Source organism: Somniosus microcephalus, chromosome 2 (genome assembly GCF_052327205.1).
Source record: "Somniosus microcephalus isolate GS21.2 chromosome 2, FLI_Smic_1.0, whole genome shotgun sequence".
NCBI lineage: Eukaryota > Metazoa > Chordata > Chondrichthyes > Squaliformes > Somniosidae > Somniosus > Somniosus microcephalus.
In genome coordinates, this window is record NC_140988.1 from 319,616,337 (window position 1) to 319,633,024 (window position 16,688).

Here is a 16,688-nt window from a genome sequence, read left to right on the forward strand (position 1 = left end):
TAGTATCATCCTATGATGCAATATATATTTTTTACATAAATCTCTCTTTAAAGCGCCATGGTTTTTCAACAGCATGTGTGGTCAACCCGATTTAAAATGAGCCACTTAATTACTTTTATCAAATCAAATCTTTGACTTGTGACACGTTCTTGTTTATTTTTTTTATCGGCAAGAAAATAAGAGTCTACAGAAATAACCCTTGAGAAAAAATTAGCTTAAAGTATTATTAAAAATAGACGGTAGAGAATAATGATGTACAGCGTGATCTGAACCATCTGCCTCTGGAAGATTGAAGAGTTCAATGGTTTAATCCAGATTACTGAATGCGAACCATTTTCTCAAAGGCACTTGACTAGCTCCCTGTCTTTAAAGTAAAAGCCAGCCAGGCTGACTGGTCCTCTCTTCATTTTTCCTTATATGTATCTTCTAACTACAGCTTTATATCTAATTAATTATTTTTATTAATAAAGGATGTCTTTTTTGTTGAAATCGATGGTGAGTGGGCAGGTGAAGAACTTAGGACTTGGAGGTGGAGATGAAGGAAAGAAAGAAGAAGGAGATTCTTCAGACCCTGCAGCTGCGGCAGGCATGACTAGAGAAGAATATGAAGAATACCAAAAGCAGGTGGTGGAAGAAAAGTAAGTTTAACAAAGACTATAAATATGATACAAATGATTATAATTTTATACATGTCCCAGAAACAAACAGCATCAATCCATACAAAATAATGACATGGCCTTTGCAACATAATATATAATTTATAAGGCAGTTTTGAACCTAAATTTTAACACTGCTGTTTGCTAGATTGTTGATGGAAAACAAAATTCTAGATTATTACTTATTTAATGAGCATCAGTATGTGGATGATATAAAACAATTTTACAAATCTCTACCTATGCATCTTTATAGATCTGTGCTAGTAATTAGCTTAAAGACTGTTTGGAACAACTGTATATTAACTGACTTCTATTTAATCTTGGATAAAATTTCCAACAAAAAAACCCCATAAATTCCGAAAAGGTTGAAAACATATTCTAATACCTGTCAGGAAAGGTTTGTTTCTATGCTGAAGTTTCCCTGCCCCCCAAAATCTTTCTGTGTTCGAGGTGCTTGTTTGTGTTGCAAAACAAGAATTGATCAGAGTTTTTTTTTTAAAAGGTGTTGAAGGCAAGGCATAACATATTCAAATATATTCAGTAAGAGCAGCTGAATAGGCACATTTATTTCTTTATTTTACAGCTTTGAAAGTTTAGTGAAATATCTTTTTTTGCTGGTAGAGGGAAAGGAGGAAAATATCATCTCAGCGTTACAAACTGGTTTAAAATGCTTGGTTTTATTAGACATAAAAGAACTGCAGTCTTCTTGTGTTCATTCTGTTCATTTGGACTTCTGAAGCAAACATCATAGAGTTATCGAGTCATAACGGCACATAAGGAGGCCATTCACCCATTGAGTCCGTGCCGGCTCTCTGTAGAGCAATCCAGTCAGTCCCATTCCCCCGCTCTATCCCTGTAGCCCTGCAAGTTTATTTCCTTCAAGTGCCTATCCAGTCTCCCCTTGAAAACATTGAGTGTCTCCGCTTCCACCACTTCTGTCGGCAGCAAATTCCAGGTACTCATCACTCGCTGCGTAAAAAAGTTTTTCCTCACCTCTCCCCTGTATCTCTTGCCCAAAACCTTAAATCTGTGTCCCCTAGTCCTTGTACCATCAACTAGTGGGAACAGCCTTTCCCCGTCTAGCTTATCCAAACCCATCATAATCTTGTACAACTCTATCAAATCACCCCTCAACCTCCTTTGCTCTAATGAAAACAAATCCAGCTTCTCCAACCTGTCCTTGTAGCTAAGATCCCCCATCCCCGGAACCATTCTGGTAAATCTCCTCTGCACCCTCTCAAGAGCCTTCACATCCTTCCTAAAGTGCGGTGACAAGAACTGGACGCAATACTCCAGTTGTGGCCTAACCAGCGCTTTATAAAGGTTCAGCATAACTTCTCTACTTTTGTACTCAATGAGGCAGAAATTCCATTCCCTACGGGTGTGTACGCGCTGTGTACTCACCCGTAGTGCCAACGGAAATGCCAGTTTTAGGCATGCACTGTGCATGCGCTGGAAACCGGCATTTCTGATCTGTCAAGAAAGTACTTGAGAAGGGCCTCTGCGGGGGGGAGAGTTCTGCTTTTTGGAGACCTTCCGGCCGCAGAAAACACTTACAATTCTTACGCCTCGAAAAGCAGGCGTAAGGCCTGCTGTTACCAGGATAAGAGTTGAAAAAAGTTTTAAAAAAATGTTTCCACTGATTTATCATTTAAAAATACTTTAAAGAAAGGTAAGTTTAATTTTAGCCCTGTTAAAAACTTTAATTATTTATTTTCAAAAAATAAAATTTTTGTTTAAAATACTTCATTTATGTAATTTAAAGTCATTTTAAAAATGTGATGTTTTTTTAAAAATTTATTTAAAGTTTTACTATGTTTTTGGGGTGATTTCCATTCATATATTTGACAGGTCTTCCTGTCAAATGTATGAAGGGAGATTCCCTTCTCTGATTGGTTCCCCATGGCCCACGTGATCCCAGGGACGCTGCGAACCACCTGCGCCTCTGGGATACGTGGGCCCTGCGCACCGGCAGTTTGAAGAGGCCCAGCAACGGAACTCTGTGCCTCCTGGGAGCCCTCTGGTCTAGTCACAAATCTTTCAAGATCGCAGCCCTCTGCCCGCGGGAGGTCTGCGAACAGAATTTCTGGGCCAATACCTCTATTTATGAAGCCCAAGATCCCATATGCTTTGTTAACCACTCTCTCAATATGTCCTGCCACCTTCAGGAACCTATGCACATTAACTCCCAGGTCTTTCTGTCCCTGCACACTCTTAATGGCACAGTGTTAACGTGTATATTGCCTCTCCCTGTTCCTTCTGCCAAAATGCATGACCTCACACTTCTCTGTATTAAATTCCATCTGCCACTTGTCTGCCCATTTTGCTAGCCTTTCTATGTCCTGTTGCAGTCGATTGATATCATCCTCACTGTTTGCCACACCCCCAAGTTTGGTGTCATCGGCAAATTTAAAAATTCTACTCTGTATTCCAATATCCAGGTCATTTATATATATCAAAAAAAGCAGGGGCCCCAGCACTGACCCTTGGGGAACACCACTGTCTACCATCCTCCAGCCTGAAAAACAGCCATTTACCACAACTCGCTGTTTTCTGTCCTTAAGCCAATTCCTTATACAAGCTGTAAAAACAAAGAGCAAGTATGAAATTATCAAGCTTCACACACATTTATAATACTATTAACCTTTTAAGAGGTTTAGTAGCTCCCTCACTGTATTTCCAAATTTATTAATGGAACATTGCGTTTGGTAGGGTATATACATTGAATTATGTAGAATTATATTGAATCAACAAGCTATTTGGCCTAACTGGTGTATGCCGGTGTTTGTAATCCACATGAGTCTCCTCCCACTCTAAATATCTCTTCATACCCTGCCCCCATATGCCTATATTATCTTCTCATTCATGTGTGCATCAAGACTATCCTTAAATGCATCAAAGCCATTTTCTTCAACCATTTCATGTAATAGTGAGTTCCACATTTTCACCACTGTTAGTGTAAAGAAATCTCTTAAAATCTTTATTTGATCCATTTGTGGCTATCTTATATTTATGCCCCCTTGTTCTGGACTCACGCATTAGTGGAAACAGTTTTCCTTGTCCAACCTATTGAACTACATAATTTAAAAAACCTCTATCAGGTCTTCTCTTAGTCTTCACTTTTCCAGAGAAGGCAAAGGTCCCGGCAGACTGGAAAACTGCTAATGTAACACCCTTATTTAAAATGGGCAGTAGACAGAAGGCTGGAAACTATAGACCAGTTAGCATAACATCTGTGGTAGGTAAAATTTTGGAGTCCATTATTAAGGAGACAGTAACAGGACATTTGGATAATCATAATTTAATAAGACAAAGTCAGCATGGTTTTATGAAGGGGAAGTCATGTTTGACAAATTTGCTGGAGTTCTTTGAGGAAGTAACATATAGGGTGGATAAAGGTGAACCAGTGGACGTAGTGTATTTAGACTTCCAAAAGGCATTTGACAAGGTGCCACACAAAAGATTATTGCTTAAGATAAAAAATCACGGGATTGGGGGTAATATTCTGGCATGGATAGAGGATTGGCTATCTAACAGAAGGCAGAGAGTTGGGATAAATGGTTCATTCTCAGACTGGCAATCAGTAACCAGTGGTGTTCCGCAGGGGTCAGTGCTGGGTCCCCAACTCTTTACAATCTATATTAACGAATTGGAGGAGGGGACCGAGTGTAACATATCAAAGTTTGCAGATGATACTAAGATGGGAGGGAAAGTAGTGAGTGAGGAGGACATAAAAAACCTGCAAAGGGACATAGACAGGCTAAGTAAGTGGGCAGAGATTTGGCAGATGGAATACAATACTGGAAAGTGTGAGGTTATGCACTTTGGCAGGAAAAATCGTAGAGCAAGTTATTATCTTAATGGCAAGAAACTGGAAAGTACTGAAGTACAAAGGGATCTGGGGGTCCTGGTGCACGAAACTCAAAAGGTTAGTATGCAGGTGCAGCAAGTGATTAAGAAGGCCAATGGAATGTTGGCTTTCATTGCTAGGGGGATAGAATATAAAAATAGGGAGGTATTGCTTCAGTTGTACAAGGTATTGGTGAGACCGCACCTGGAATACTGCATACAGTTTTGGTGTCCATACTTAAGAAAAGACATACTTGCTCTCGAGTCAGTACAAAGAAGGTTCACTCGGTTAATCCCAGGGATGAGGGGATGGACATATGAGGAGAGGTTGAGTAGATTGGGACTCTACTCATTGGAGTTCAGAAGAATGAGAGGCGATCTTATTGAAACATATAAGATTGTGAAGGGGTTGGATCGGGTGGATGCGGGGAGGATGTTCCAGATGATGGGTGAAACTAGAACTAGGGGGCATAGTCTTAGAATAAGGGGCTGCTCTTTCAAAACTGAGATGAGGAGGAACTACTTCACTCAGAGGGTGGTAGGTCCATGGAATATGCTGCCCCAAAAAGCTGTCGAAGCTACATCATTACATAAATTTAAAACAGAAATAGACAGTTTCCTAGAAGAAAAGGGAATTAAGGGTTACGGGGAGCGGGCAGGAATTTGGACATGAGTCTAGGTTCGGATCGGTCATGGCCCTGTGGGTAGCGGAGCGGGCCCAGGGGCCGTGTAGCCTGATCCTGCTCCTGTTTCGTGTGTCTAATTCTGTTAGATTCAGGAGATAGTCCTGTGATAGTGGATTGGCGGTTAGGATCAGATCAGCCATGATCTTATTGAATGGCGGAGCAGGCTCGAGGGGCCGATTGGCCTACTCCTGCTCCTATTTCTTATGTTCTTATATAAAAGAGCCCCAGCCTGCTCAGTCTTTCCTGATAGTTGCATCCTCTCAATTCTCAACAACAATAAGTATAGCATTTTTAACGTAGTAAGGTGTCCCAAGGCAGAGGGGTGATTTATGTATTTGAATTCCCCAGATCTCTTTGCTCCTCTACCCCATTGAGTTTGTTATGTTCCAAGGAATAAATAGCCTCCTTATTCCTCCTACCAAAATGAATCACCTCACACTTTGCTCTATTGAATTTAGTTTGCCATTTATCCATCCACTCTGCGAGCCTCTTTATGTCTTCCTGTATTTTAGTGCTGGCTACCCCATTATTAGCTATATACAGCTCAATTTGGTATCATCTGCAAATTTCAACACCACACCTCCAATTTCTGAATCTAAATTATCGATGTATATGGTGAACAACAGTGGTCCCAGCATGGATTCCTGTAGGACACCACTTCACACCTTCTGCCAATTGAAAAACTTCCCTCTGTTTTCTGGCCATCTTTCACTCCATTCTGGCCCCTGATTCGACACCCTGACCTTTGTCACGAGTCTTTCATGTGGTATGTTATCGAAGCCCTTCTGAAAGTCCATGTATAATACATCCACTGCATTGTCATAGTCTATTACATAAGAACATAAGACGTAGGAGCAGGAGTCGGTCATTTGGCCCCTCGAGCCTGCTCCGCCATTCAATATGATCATGGCTGACCTGATCTTGGCCTCAACTTCACTTCCCTGCCCGCTCCCCATAACCCTTGACTCCCTTACCTTTCAAAAATCTGTCTATCTACACCTTAAATATATTCAATGACCCAGCCTCCACAGCTCTCTGCGGAAGAGAATTCCAAAGATTCACAACCCTCTGAGAGAAGAAATTCCTCCTCATTTCCGATTTAAATGGGTACATCCTTATTCTGAAATTATGCCCCCTAGTTCTAGATTCCCCCACGAGGGGAAACATCCTCTCTGCATCTACCCTGTCAAGCCCCTTCAGAATCTTATATGTTTCAATAAGATCCCCTCCCATTCTTCTAAACTCTAATGAATATAGGCCCAAACTGCTCAATCATTCTTCATAAGACAACCCCTTCATCTCCGGAATCAACCTCGTGAACCTTCTCTGAACTGCCTCCAATGCAAGTATATCCTTCCTTAAATACGGAGACCAAAACTGTACGCAGTACTCCAGGTGTGGTCTCACCAACACCCTGTACAGTTGTAACAGGACTTCCCTACTTTTATACTCCATTCCCTTTGCAATAAAGGCCAACACTCCATTTGCCTTCCTAATTACTTGCTGTACCTGAATGCTCACTTTTTGTGATTCATGTACGAGGACCCCCAGATCCCTCTGTACCTCAGCATTTTGTAATCTCTCCCCATTTAAATAATAATTTGCTTTTTATTTTTCCTACCAAAGTGGATAACCTCACATTTTCCCACGTTAAACTCCATCTGACAGATTTTTGCCCACTCATTTAGCCTATCTATATCCCTTTGGAGATTCTTTGCATTCTCCACACAACTTGCTTTCCCATCTATCTTTGTATCATCAGCAAATTTGGCTGCATTACATTCGGTCCCTTCATCCAACTCATTAATATAGATCGGGCAAGGAAACCTCCTGTTGATTACCACCTACTGCCCTCCCTCAGCTGATGAATCAGCACTCCTCCATGTTGAACACCACTTGGAAGAAGCACCGAGAGTAACAAGGGCACAGAACGTATTCTAGGTGGGGGACTTCAATGTCCATCACCAAGAGAGGCTTGGTAGCACCATTACTGACCGAGCTGGCCGAGTCCTGAAGGACATAACTGCCAGTCTGGGCCTACGACAGGTGGTGAGAGAACCAACACGAGGGAAAAACCTACATGACCTTGTCCTCGCCAATCTACCTGTCGCAGATGCATCTGTCCATGACAGCATTGGTAGCAGTGACGACCACACAGTCATTGTGGAGACAAAGTCCTGTCTTCACACTGAGAACACCCTCCATCATGTTTTGTGGCACTACCATCGTGCTAAATGGGATAGATCCAGAACAGATCTAGCAGCTCAAAACTGGGAATCCATAAGGCACTGTGGGCCATCAGCAGCAGCAGAATTGTATTCCACTACAATCTGTAACCTCATGGCCCGGCATATCCCTCACTCTACCATTAGCACCAAGCCAGGGAACCAACCCTGGTTCAATAAGGAGTGTAGAAGAGCATGCCAGGAGCAGCAGCAGGTGTACCTAAAAATGAGGTGCCAACCTGGGGAAGCTGCAACACAGGACTACATGCATGCTAAAAAGCAGAAGCAGCATGCTATAGACAGGGCTAAGCAATCCCACAATCAACAGATCAGATCAAAGCTCTGCAGTCCTGCCACATCCAGTCGTGAATGGTGGTGGACCATTAAACAACTAACGGGAGGAGGAGGCTCCATGAATATCCCCATCCTCAATGATGGTGGAGTCCAGCACGTGAGTGCAAAAGACAAGGCTGAAGCGTTTCCAACCATCTTCAGCCAGAAGTGCTGAGTGGATGATCCATATTGGCTTACTCCCGAGGTCCCCACCATCACAGAAGCCAGCCTTCAGCTAATTCGATTTATTCCACGTGATATCAAGAAACAGCTGAGTGCACTGGAAACAGCAAAGTCTATGGGCCCCGACAACATCCCGACTATCGTGCTGAAGACTTGTGCTCCAGAACTAGCCGCGCTTCTAGCCAAGCTGTTCCAGTACAGCTACAACACTGGCATCTATCCAATAATGTGGAAAACTGCCCAGGTATGTCCTGTCCACAAAAAGCAGGACAAATCCAATCCGACCAATTAACGTCCCCTCAGTCCACTCTCAATCATCAGCAAAGTGATGGAAGGTGTCATCGACAGTGCTATCAAGCGGCACTTACTCATCAATAACCTGCTCACTGATGCCCAGTTTGGGTTCCACCAAGATCACTTGGCTCCCGATCTCATTACACCCTTGGTCCAAACATGGACAAAGGAGCTGAATTCCAGCGGTGAGGCGAGAGTGACTGCCCTTGACATCAAGGCAGCATTTTACCAAGTGTGGCATCAAGGAGCCCTAGTAATACTGAAGTCAATGGGAATCAGGAGGAAAACACTCCACTGGCTGGAGTCATACCTAGCACAAAGGAAGATGGTTGTGATGGTTGAAGGTCAGTCAGCACAGCCCCAGGATATCGCTGCAGGATTTCCTCAGGGCAGTGTCCTAGGCCCAGCCATTTTCAGCTGCTTCATCAATGACCTTCCCTCCAACATAAGGTCAGAAATGGGGATGTTCGCTGATGATTGCACAGTGTTCAGCGCCATTCACAACTCCTCAGATAATGAAGCAGTCCATGCCCGCATGCAACAAGACCTGGATGACGTTCAGGCTTGGGCTGTTAAGTGGCAGGTAACATTCGCGCCACAGAAGTGCCAGGCAATGACTATCTCCAACAAGCGATAGTCTAACCACCTCCCCTTGACATTCAACGGCATTACCATCGCTGAATCCCCCACCATCAACATCCTGGGGGTTACCATTGACCAGAAACTTAACTGGACCAGCCACATATATATGGTGGCAACAAGAGCAGGTCAGAGGCTAGGTATTCTGCAGCAAATGTCTTACCTCCTGACTCCCCAAAGCCTTTCCATCATCTACAAGGCACAAGTAAGGAGTGTGATGGAATACTCTCCACTTGCCTGGATGAGTGCAGCTCCAGCAACACTCAAGAAGCTCGACACCATCCAGGACAAAGCAGCCCATTTGATTGGCACCCCATCCACCACCTTAAACATTCACTCCCTCCACCATCGGCGTACCATGGCTGCAGTGTGTACCATCTCCAAGATGCACTGCAGCAACTCGCCAAGGCTTCTTCGGCAGCACCTCCCAAACCAGCGACCTCTTCCACCTAGAAGGACAAGGGCAGCAGGCGCAAGGGAACACCACCACCTCCAAGTTCCACATACCATCCTGACTTGGATGTCTATCGCCGATCCTTCATCGTCGCTGGGTCAAAATCCTGGATCTCCCTACCTAACAGCACTGTGGGAGTACCTTCACCACACGGACTGCAGTGGTTCAAGAAGGCGGCTCACCACCACCTTCTCTAGGGTAATTAGGGATGGGCAATAAATGCTGGCCTTGCCAGTGACGCCCAGATCCCATAAGCGAATAAAAAAAAAAATATTTGAGGCCCCAGCACTGATCCCTGCAGCACCCCACTAGTTACAGTTTGCCATCCTGAAAATGACCCATTTATCCCGACTCTCTGTTTTCTGTTAGTTAGCCAATCCTCTATCCATGCTAATATGTTACTCCCAACCCCGTGAGCTCTTATCTTGTGTAGTAACCTTTTATGTGGCACCTTATCGAATGCCTTCTGGAAATCCAAATACACGACATCTACTGGCTTCCCTTTATCCACCCTACTGTTACATCCTCAAAGAACTCCAGCAAATTTGTCAAACATGATTTCCCTTTCATAAATCCATACTGACTCTGCTTGACTATATTATGATTTTCCAAATGTCCTGCTAGCACTTCCTTGATGATGAACACCAGCATTTTCCCAATGACAGATATTAGGCTAACTGTTCGATAGATGCCTGCTTTCTGTCTCCCTCCTTTCTTAAATAGGTGCATTACATTTGCAGTTTTCCAGTCTGCTGGGACCTCTCCAGAATCCGGGGAATTTTGATAGATTACAACTAATGCATCCACTATCTCTGCAGCCACCTCTTTTACGACTCTAGGATACAGGCCATCGGGTCCAGGGGACTTTTCCACCTTTAGTCCCATTAGTTTGCCTAGTACTTTCTCTCCCGTGATAGTGATTGTTTTAAGTTCCCCCCCCCATAGCCCCTTGATTATCCATTATTGGGATGCTTTTAGTGTCTTCTATTGTGAAGACCGAGACAAAATATTTGTTCAAAGTCTCCGCCATTTCCCTGTTTCCCATTATTAATTCCCCAGACTCATCCTATAGGGGACCAACGTTTACTTTAGCTACTCTCTTCCTTTTTATATACCTGTAGAAGCTCTTACTGCCTGTTTTTATATTTCTTTCTAGCTTACTCTCATAAGCTATGTTCTCTCTCTTTATCATTTTTTTAGTTGTCCTTTGCTGGTTTTTAAAAATTTCCCAATCCTCTGGCCTTCCACTATTCTTCACAACATTGTATGCTTTTGTTTTCAATTTGATACCATCCTTTACTTCCTTAGTTAGCCACGGATGGTTCATCCTTCTCTTAGAATCTTTCTTTCTCACTGGAATATATCTTTGCTGAGAGTTATGAAATATCTCCTTAAATGTTTGCCCCTGCTTTTCTACAGTCTTACCCTGTAATATATTTTCCCAGTCCTCTTTAACCAAGTCTGCCTCCATACCTTTGTAATTATCTTTGTTTAAGTTCAGGACACTAGTTTGAGACCTAGCTTTCTCACCATCAAACTGAATTTGAAATTCTACCATGCTATGATCACTCTTCCCAAGAGGATCCTTCACTTCGAGATCATTAATTAATCCAGCCTCGTTGCACATTACCAGATCTAAAATAGTCTACTCCCTGTTTGGTTTCACAACATATTGTTTTGTGTTAGTGTGAGTAAGGATGTGCAGGTATAAGGTAGGGAAGGCAGCGATGGGGATGTGTGAGTGGCATAGCAGGATGAGATTGAGTGTAGCTTTGCAGCAACATTTTGTGATCTACTGAGATTTTTGAAAGGTTTGCGTCACTGCAGCCTGGTCCTCCTGACCACATCCCTGCTTGTACCCTCCTGTGCAATGTGCAACCAGGCTGTGTTGGTCTCCTGGGAGGACTCTTCCGCCCATTTGAAGGGAAGAGAACCTTCCTGCATGCTGTGACTCCCTCCATAAGCATATGAAGGAAGTCATGGGAGAGCCTGGGTGCAGCCCTGCACCTCTGTGCAGTCATTGTCAGTGTTTGCAGCACCTCAATGCTGTAGAACACTGACAGCACAAATGTCAAAGTAAATTTGCGCATGGTTGCTTTAAGGAAACCGGCTGATGACGTGTCATCAAATGACGTCATCAGATTTGCTTCCTTCAATTGGCCAGGAAGCTCCCTGGGCAGGTTTAACAAGCCCAATCAGGGGAATGTCAAGTCGGAGGCCGGGATGGAGACAGCAGCGGGCCCGCCATGGACCCGCTGAGGTAGGGAAAATCGCGGCCAATGTTTCAGGTTGTTGCCCTCTCATCAGAACATAGTATGTGTATCTTAATTTTATAGTTATCTCAATTTATTTCTAAATTCAAGTAAGAATTTGACATCTTTAAAAATTCTCCTTGAAAGAAAGAAAGAATTTATATACAGCGTAGTGCCTTTCATGATCTCAGAATGTCCCAAAGTGCTTTACAGCCATTGAAGTGCTTTTTGAAGTGTAGTTACTGTTGTAATGTGAGAAACGCAGCAGCCAATTTGCGCACAGCAAGGTTCCACAAACAGCAATTTAATAATAACCAGATAATCTGTTTTTTATTGATGTTTGTTCAGGGATAAATATTGGCTAGAACACCAGGGAAAACTCCCCTCTTCTTCTTTGAAAGAATGCCATGGGATCTTTTACATCCACCTTAGAGGGCAGACAGGGCCTTGGTTTAACGTCTCAACCGAAAGCCAGCACCTCCAATAATGCAGCTTAGATTTTGTGCTCAGGTCCCTGGTTCAGTGAGACTTGAACCTACAACCTTCTGACTCAGAGGTGAGAGCGCTACCACCGAGCCAACTAACTGATAATCATATATTCATATTCAAGTGAGACAAGGCCAATGAAATGATGATCTCTCTACAATAATGCGATGGCAGAGAAAAATCAGGTGACATTTCTTTATCCATAAAATTAGGAAAATTGAAGAAGATTTCTCTTAAAATATCTAAAGCTGAGCTGCAAAATTTGATTCCTGCCTGGTCTGGTCAAACTAAATAAATTTGTTCTTGCTTAGTCCTTTTGGCTTGATCTGCAATCCCATCTGTTAATGCTGTTTGATAAATTAATCTTTTCAAAAAGATACACAAAAAAAGTCAGCCTTTTTAAAAAATGAATATACTAGCTGATTTCCCATGGTGTTTCTCATGGACTTAGATGAAGGGCTCTAACCTTTCCCCACTGTGGGTATCATGATCAGAAATTCTGTGATTTGATTGGTTGAATGGACTCAAACACATTACAGCATTACACCACACAGACACATATTCATACAAACACAAGACCTTTAATCATATATACAGAGACAATGGCCCAGATATTCGGTTCTCCACGGGTGAGTACGCATGGGGTACTCACCCGTAGGCCCAATGGAAGTGCCGGTTTCGTGCATGCACTGCGCATGCGCGGATAACCGGAACTTCCGTTCACTTAAAGGAAAGGGTTCAGAAGTCGAATGCGTATGCCGGAGAGGCAGCGCATGCGCATGGAACTTACATCTTTTTTGCAGGTTTCTCCAGGAGGGTAAGTCTCCAGGAGTTACACTTTTAAAAAGCAGGTGCAAGGCCTGCTTTTAACAAGGTAAGTGGTGAATTAGTTAAAATTAAAACATTTTTTCCACAGGTTTATTATTTTTAAATACTTTAAAGAAAGGTAAGTTTATTTTTTAGCCCCGTTAGAAAATGTAATTAATTTTTTCAAAAAATTAAATTATTGTTTAAAATAGTTATTTTATGTAATTTATAGTTATTTTTAAAATGTGATTTTTAAAAAAATTATTTGAGGTTTTAGTGCTGTTTTAGGGCTTATAGTATTTATAGGTTTGACAGCTCTTCCTGTCAAACTTATGAATGAAGCATTCCCTGCTACCATTGGCTCTCCATGGCCCACGTGATCCCAGGGGACGCATCGAACTAACTGCGCCCCTGGGATACGCAAGCACTGTGCACCGGCAGTTGGAGTAGCCCCAGGATCGGAATACCAAGCGGGCCCACAGCTCAATGGCCGGCACGCTAGCCAAGTGCAGGTCGGGGGCTTGCACCCGCGGGAAGCCCCCGACCCGAATTTCTGGGCCAATAAATATATGAACTAAATAGAAAATCAATAATGAGCCTAATTAATTTCATTATTGTGGAGAGACCATCATTTCATTGGCCTTGTCTCACTTGAATATGAATATATGATTATCAGTTAGTTGGCTCGGTGGTAGCGCTCTCACCTCCGAGTCAGAAGGTTGTAGGTTCAAGTCTCACTGAACCAGGGACCTGAGCACAAAATCTAAGCTGACTAAGAGTACTGAGCAAGTGCTGCACTTAATCCAAGAATAAAGATCTTCTGGTTGTCATGTTAAACCTCAGCTAATTGGTTCATATCAGCTGTACTTTGACTAGGTTTTGTCACAAAGAATTTAATACCGCTACAGTGTGATTCCTGATATAAGCTTATAATCCTGATACTGTACAAATTATGGAAATAAAAGCATGTTTCTGTGGAGAAGCTTCTTTCATTGTTTAAGGCTACTATGATGACACTCCAAAAATGTCAAACTAATTTTGGCAAAGAAAAAGTTGCTTGCAATAATAGGATCCTATATGATCTGATGATATTAAATGAACAATTAATTGCAGTGGGGAAAAAAGTTAGAACCTGCAACACTGAAAAATTTAAGTTCTCTAATAACCCCTGCTTTAAAAGAATAAGAACATTTTAGTTGCAGTTTCTGATGTGGTAAATTTAAATAATAGCTGGAATGTATGATTCGATGAAATGTTTTCTGGCTTTGTGCAATTCTGCCTTTTGGCTTTGTGTAGCTGCTCTGCCGTCCACAAATATCATAGATATTGGCCTAGAAATGAGTCTGGGCCCAAAAAGCGCACCTGAACTGAGAGGCCCAAGGATCGATAAAAAATGGTCCTCAGGCCTCATCAGCATACTCGGTACGAGAAAGTGATGTGAGCCCACCTTCAGAAGAAAGTCTCATAACACTTTGGCTCTGGACATGCTTGAAACTGTTTAAACCTAATTTAACTTTTGAAACTTAATATGAGCAGAGATTCCTTAACATTAAAATTTAAATGGCATTCAGATGCCAGTGAGCAGAGCTCTGTTGTCCCTAGGCAAAGAGTGACATGGGAGCTTGCAGTCTAACTTGGGGTTGTGGTGTAATATAACAATGCTTTATGGGAAGTTATACAAATATTAAACAAATTAAGCAGACAAAAATGTGAAAGGTATGTGCATGGCTGCAACTGGTTCAGGAAGTGCCTCCAATTGCGCGAACTCAAGCTCAGGGTTTCTGAACTTGAGGAGCAGCCAAAGTCACTGCAGGACATACGGGAGGTTGGGAATTTCCTGGAGCACATATTCCAGGAGGTGGTCACCCCTCAGCTACAGAGAATTCAGGAGGATAGTAAGTGGGTGGCCATCAGCGGGGTAGGAAGAGGCAGGCAATGCAGACATCCTCCAGGAGTGTGGCACTCTTAAGCTGTTTTTTCATGCTGATTAATGGTGAGGGTGGCAATACCTTGGGGGAGTGCAGTCTGGAGAACGCATATGGCACCGTGGGGCAAAAGACTGCACAGGGGGGCACGACAAAGTGTAGATTCGATAGACAGGCGTTTCTGCAACCGCCAACATGAGTCTCGTATAGTGTGTTGCCTCCCTGGTGCCAGGGTAAAGGACATCATTGAACGGATGTCAAACATTTTGTCAGGGAAGGGGAACAGCCAGAAGTCATGGTCTATGTTGGAACCAGTGACATAGATAGGAAAAGGGTTGAGACCCTATAGACAGAATGCTAGGAAGGAAGTTCAAGGGCAGGACCTCAAAGGTAGTAATCTCTGCATTACAGCCAATGCCACGTGCTAGTGAGTATAGGAGCAGTAAGATAAGACAATTTAACATATGGCTGGAGAAATGGTGCAGGAGAGAGGCTTTCAGATTAATGGGGCATTGGGGCCAGTTCCGGGGCAGGAAGGACATGTATAAGATGGATGGGTTGCACCTCAACAGTGCTGGGACTAATGTCCTCATGGGGAGGTTAACTAGTGCTATGGGGGAGGGTTTAAATTAATTTTGCAGGGGGTGGGGCACCAAGTTGAAGCATTAGAGAGGAGATACAAAGTGCACTGAAGGACTGGGAGAGACAAACAGCACTAGAATAAAGAGTAGTTCAGAAATGGGAGAGATCAGATGGGGGAACTGCGAGACAGACTAAGATGGGTTTAGAATGCATGTGTATAAATGCACAGAGCATTGTAAATAAGGTTGGTGAGCTGCAGGCACAAGTAGCCACATGGCTAATTAGTAATCTCATAGTAAAGGATCCTCTGGGGAAGAGTGATCATAATATGATAGAATTTCATGTTGGGTTTGAGAGTGAAATACTTAAATATGAAACGAGAGTCTTAAACTTAAATAAAGCCAATTACATAGGTATGAGGGGCAAGTTGGCTAAGGTAAATTGGGAAATTAGATTAAAATGTATGACCGTAGATAAGCAATGGTAAAAATTTAAAGAAATATTCAAAATTCTCAATGAATATGCATTCCATTGAGAAATAAATACTCCACGGGAAAAGTGATCCATCCGTGGCTAACTAAAGAAGTTAAGGATAGTATTAGATTAAAAGAAGAGGCTTATAATGTTACGAACAATAGTCGTAAGCCTGAGGAATGGGAGAGCTTTAGAAACCAGCAAAGGATGACCACAAAATTGATAAAAAGTATGAAAATAGACTGAGAGTAAATGAGCAAGAAATATAAAAACAGATTGTAAGAGCTTCTACAAGTATGTAAAAAGGAAGCGAGTAGCAAAAGTAAGCATTGGTCCCTTAGAGACTGAGACAGGAGAAATAGTAATGGGGAATGAGACTTTAAACAAATATTTTGCACCTGTCTTCACAGTAGAAGACACATGCCAAAAGTAGTGGGGAACCAAGGGGCTAATGGAAGTGAGGAACTCAAAGCAATTGAGTTCAGTGGAGAAAAAGTACTTGAGAAACTAATGGGACTAAAAGCTGACAAATCCCATGGACCTGGTGGCCTATATTCTAGGGTTCTAAAAGAAGTGGCTGTAGAGATAGTGGATGCATTGGTTGTGATCTTCCAAAATTCCCTAAATTCTAGAACATTCCCCACAGATTGGAAGGTAGCAAATTTAACCTTGCTATTCAAGAAAGGAGGGAAAGAGAAAACAGGGAACTACAAGCCAGTTAGCCTGACATCAGTTGTCGGGAAAATGCTGGAATCCATTATTAAGGTAGTGGTAACAGGGCACTTAGAAAATCATAATATGATTTGGCAGAGTCAACATGGTTTTATGAAAGGGAAGCCATGT

General features: G+C 42.6%; 1 protein-coding gene across 1 annotated transcript in view; it reads left to right on the forward strand.

Annotated features, from left to right (window-relative positions):
- The first annotated feature begins 377 nt into the window (after positions 1 to 377).
- cplx4a (complexin 4a) overlaps positions 378 to 16,688 on the forward strand; it is a 62,344-nt gene continuing 46,033 nt past the window's right edge. Inside the window, exon 1 of the mRNA XM_085974236.1 lies at positions 378 to 638. Within this exon, the coding sequence (XP_085830362.1) occupies positions 472 to 638 (167 nt within the window). The 5' untranslated portion in view covers positions 378 to 471. The remainder of the gene's footprint in view (positions 639 to 16,688) is intronic.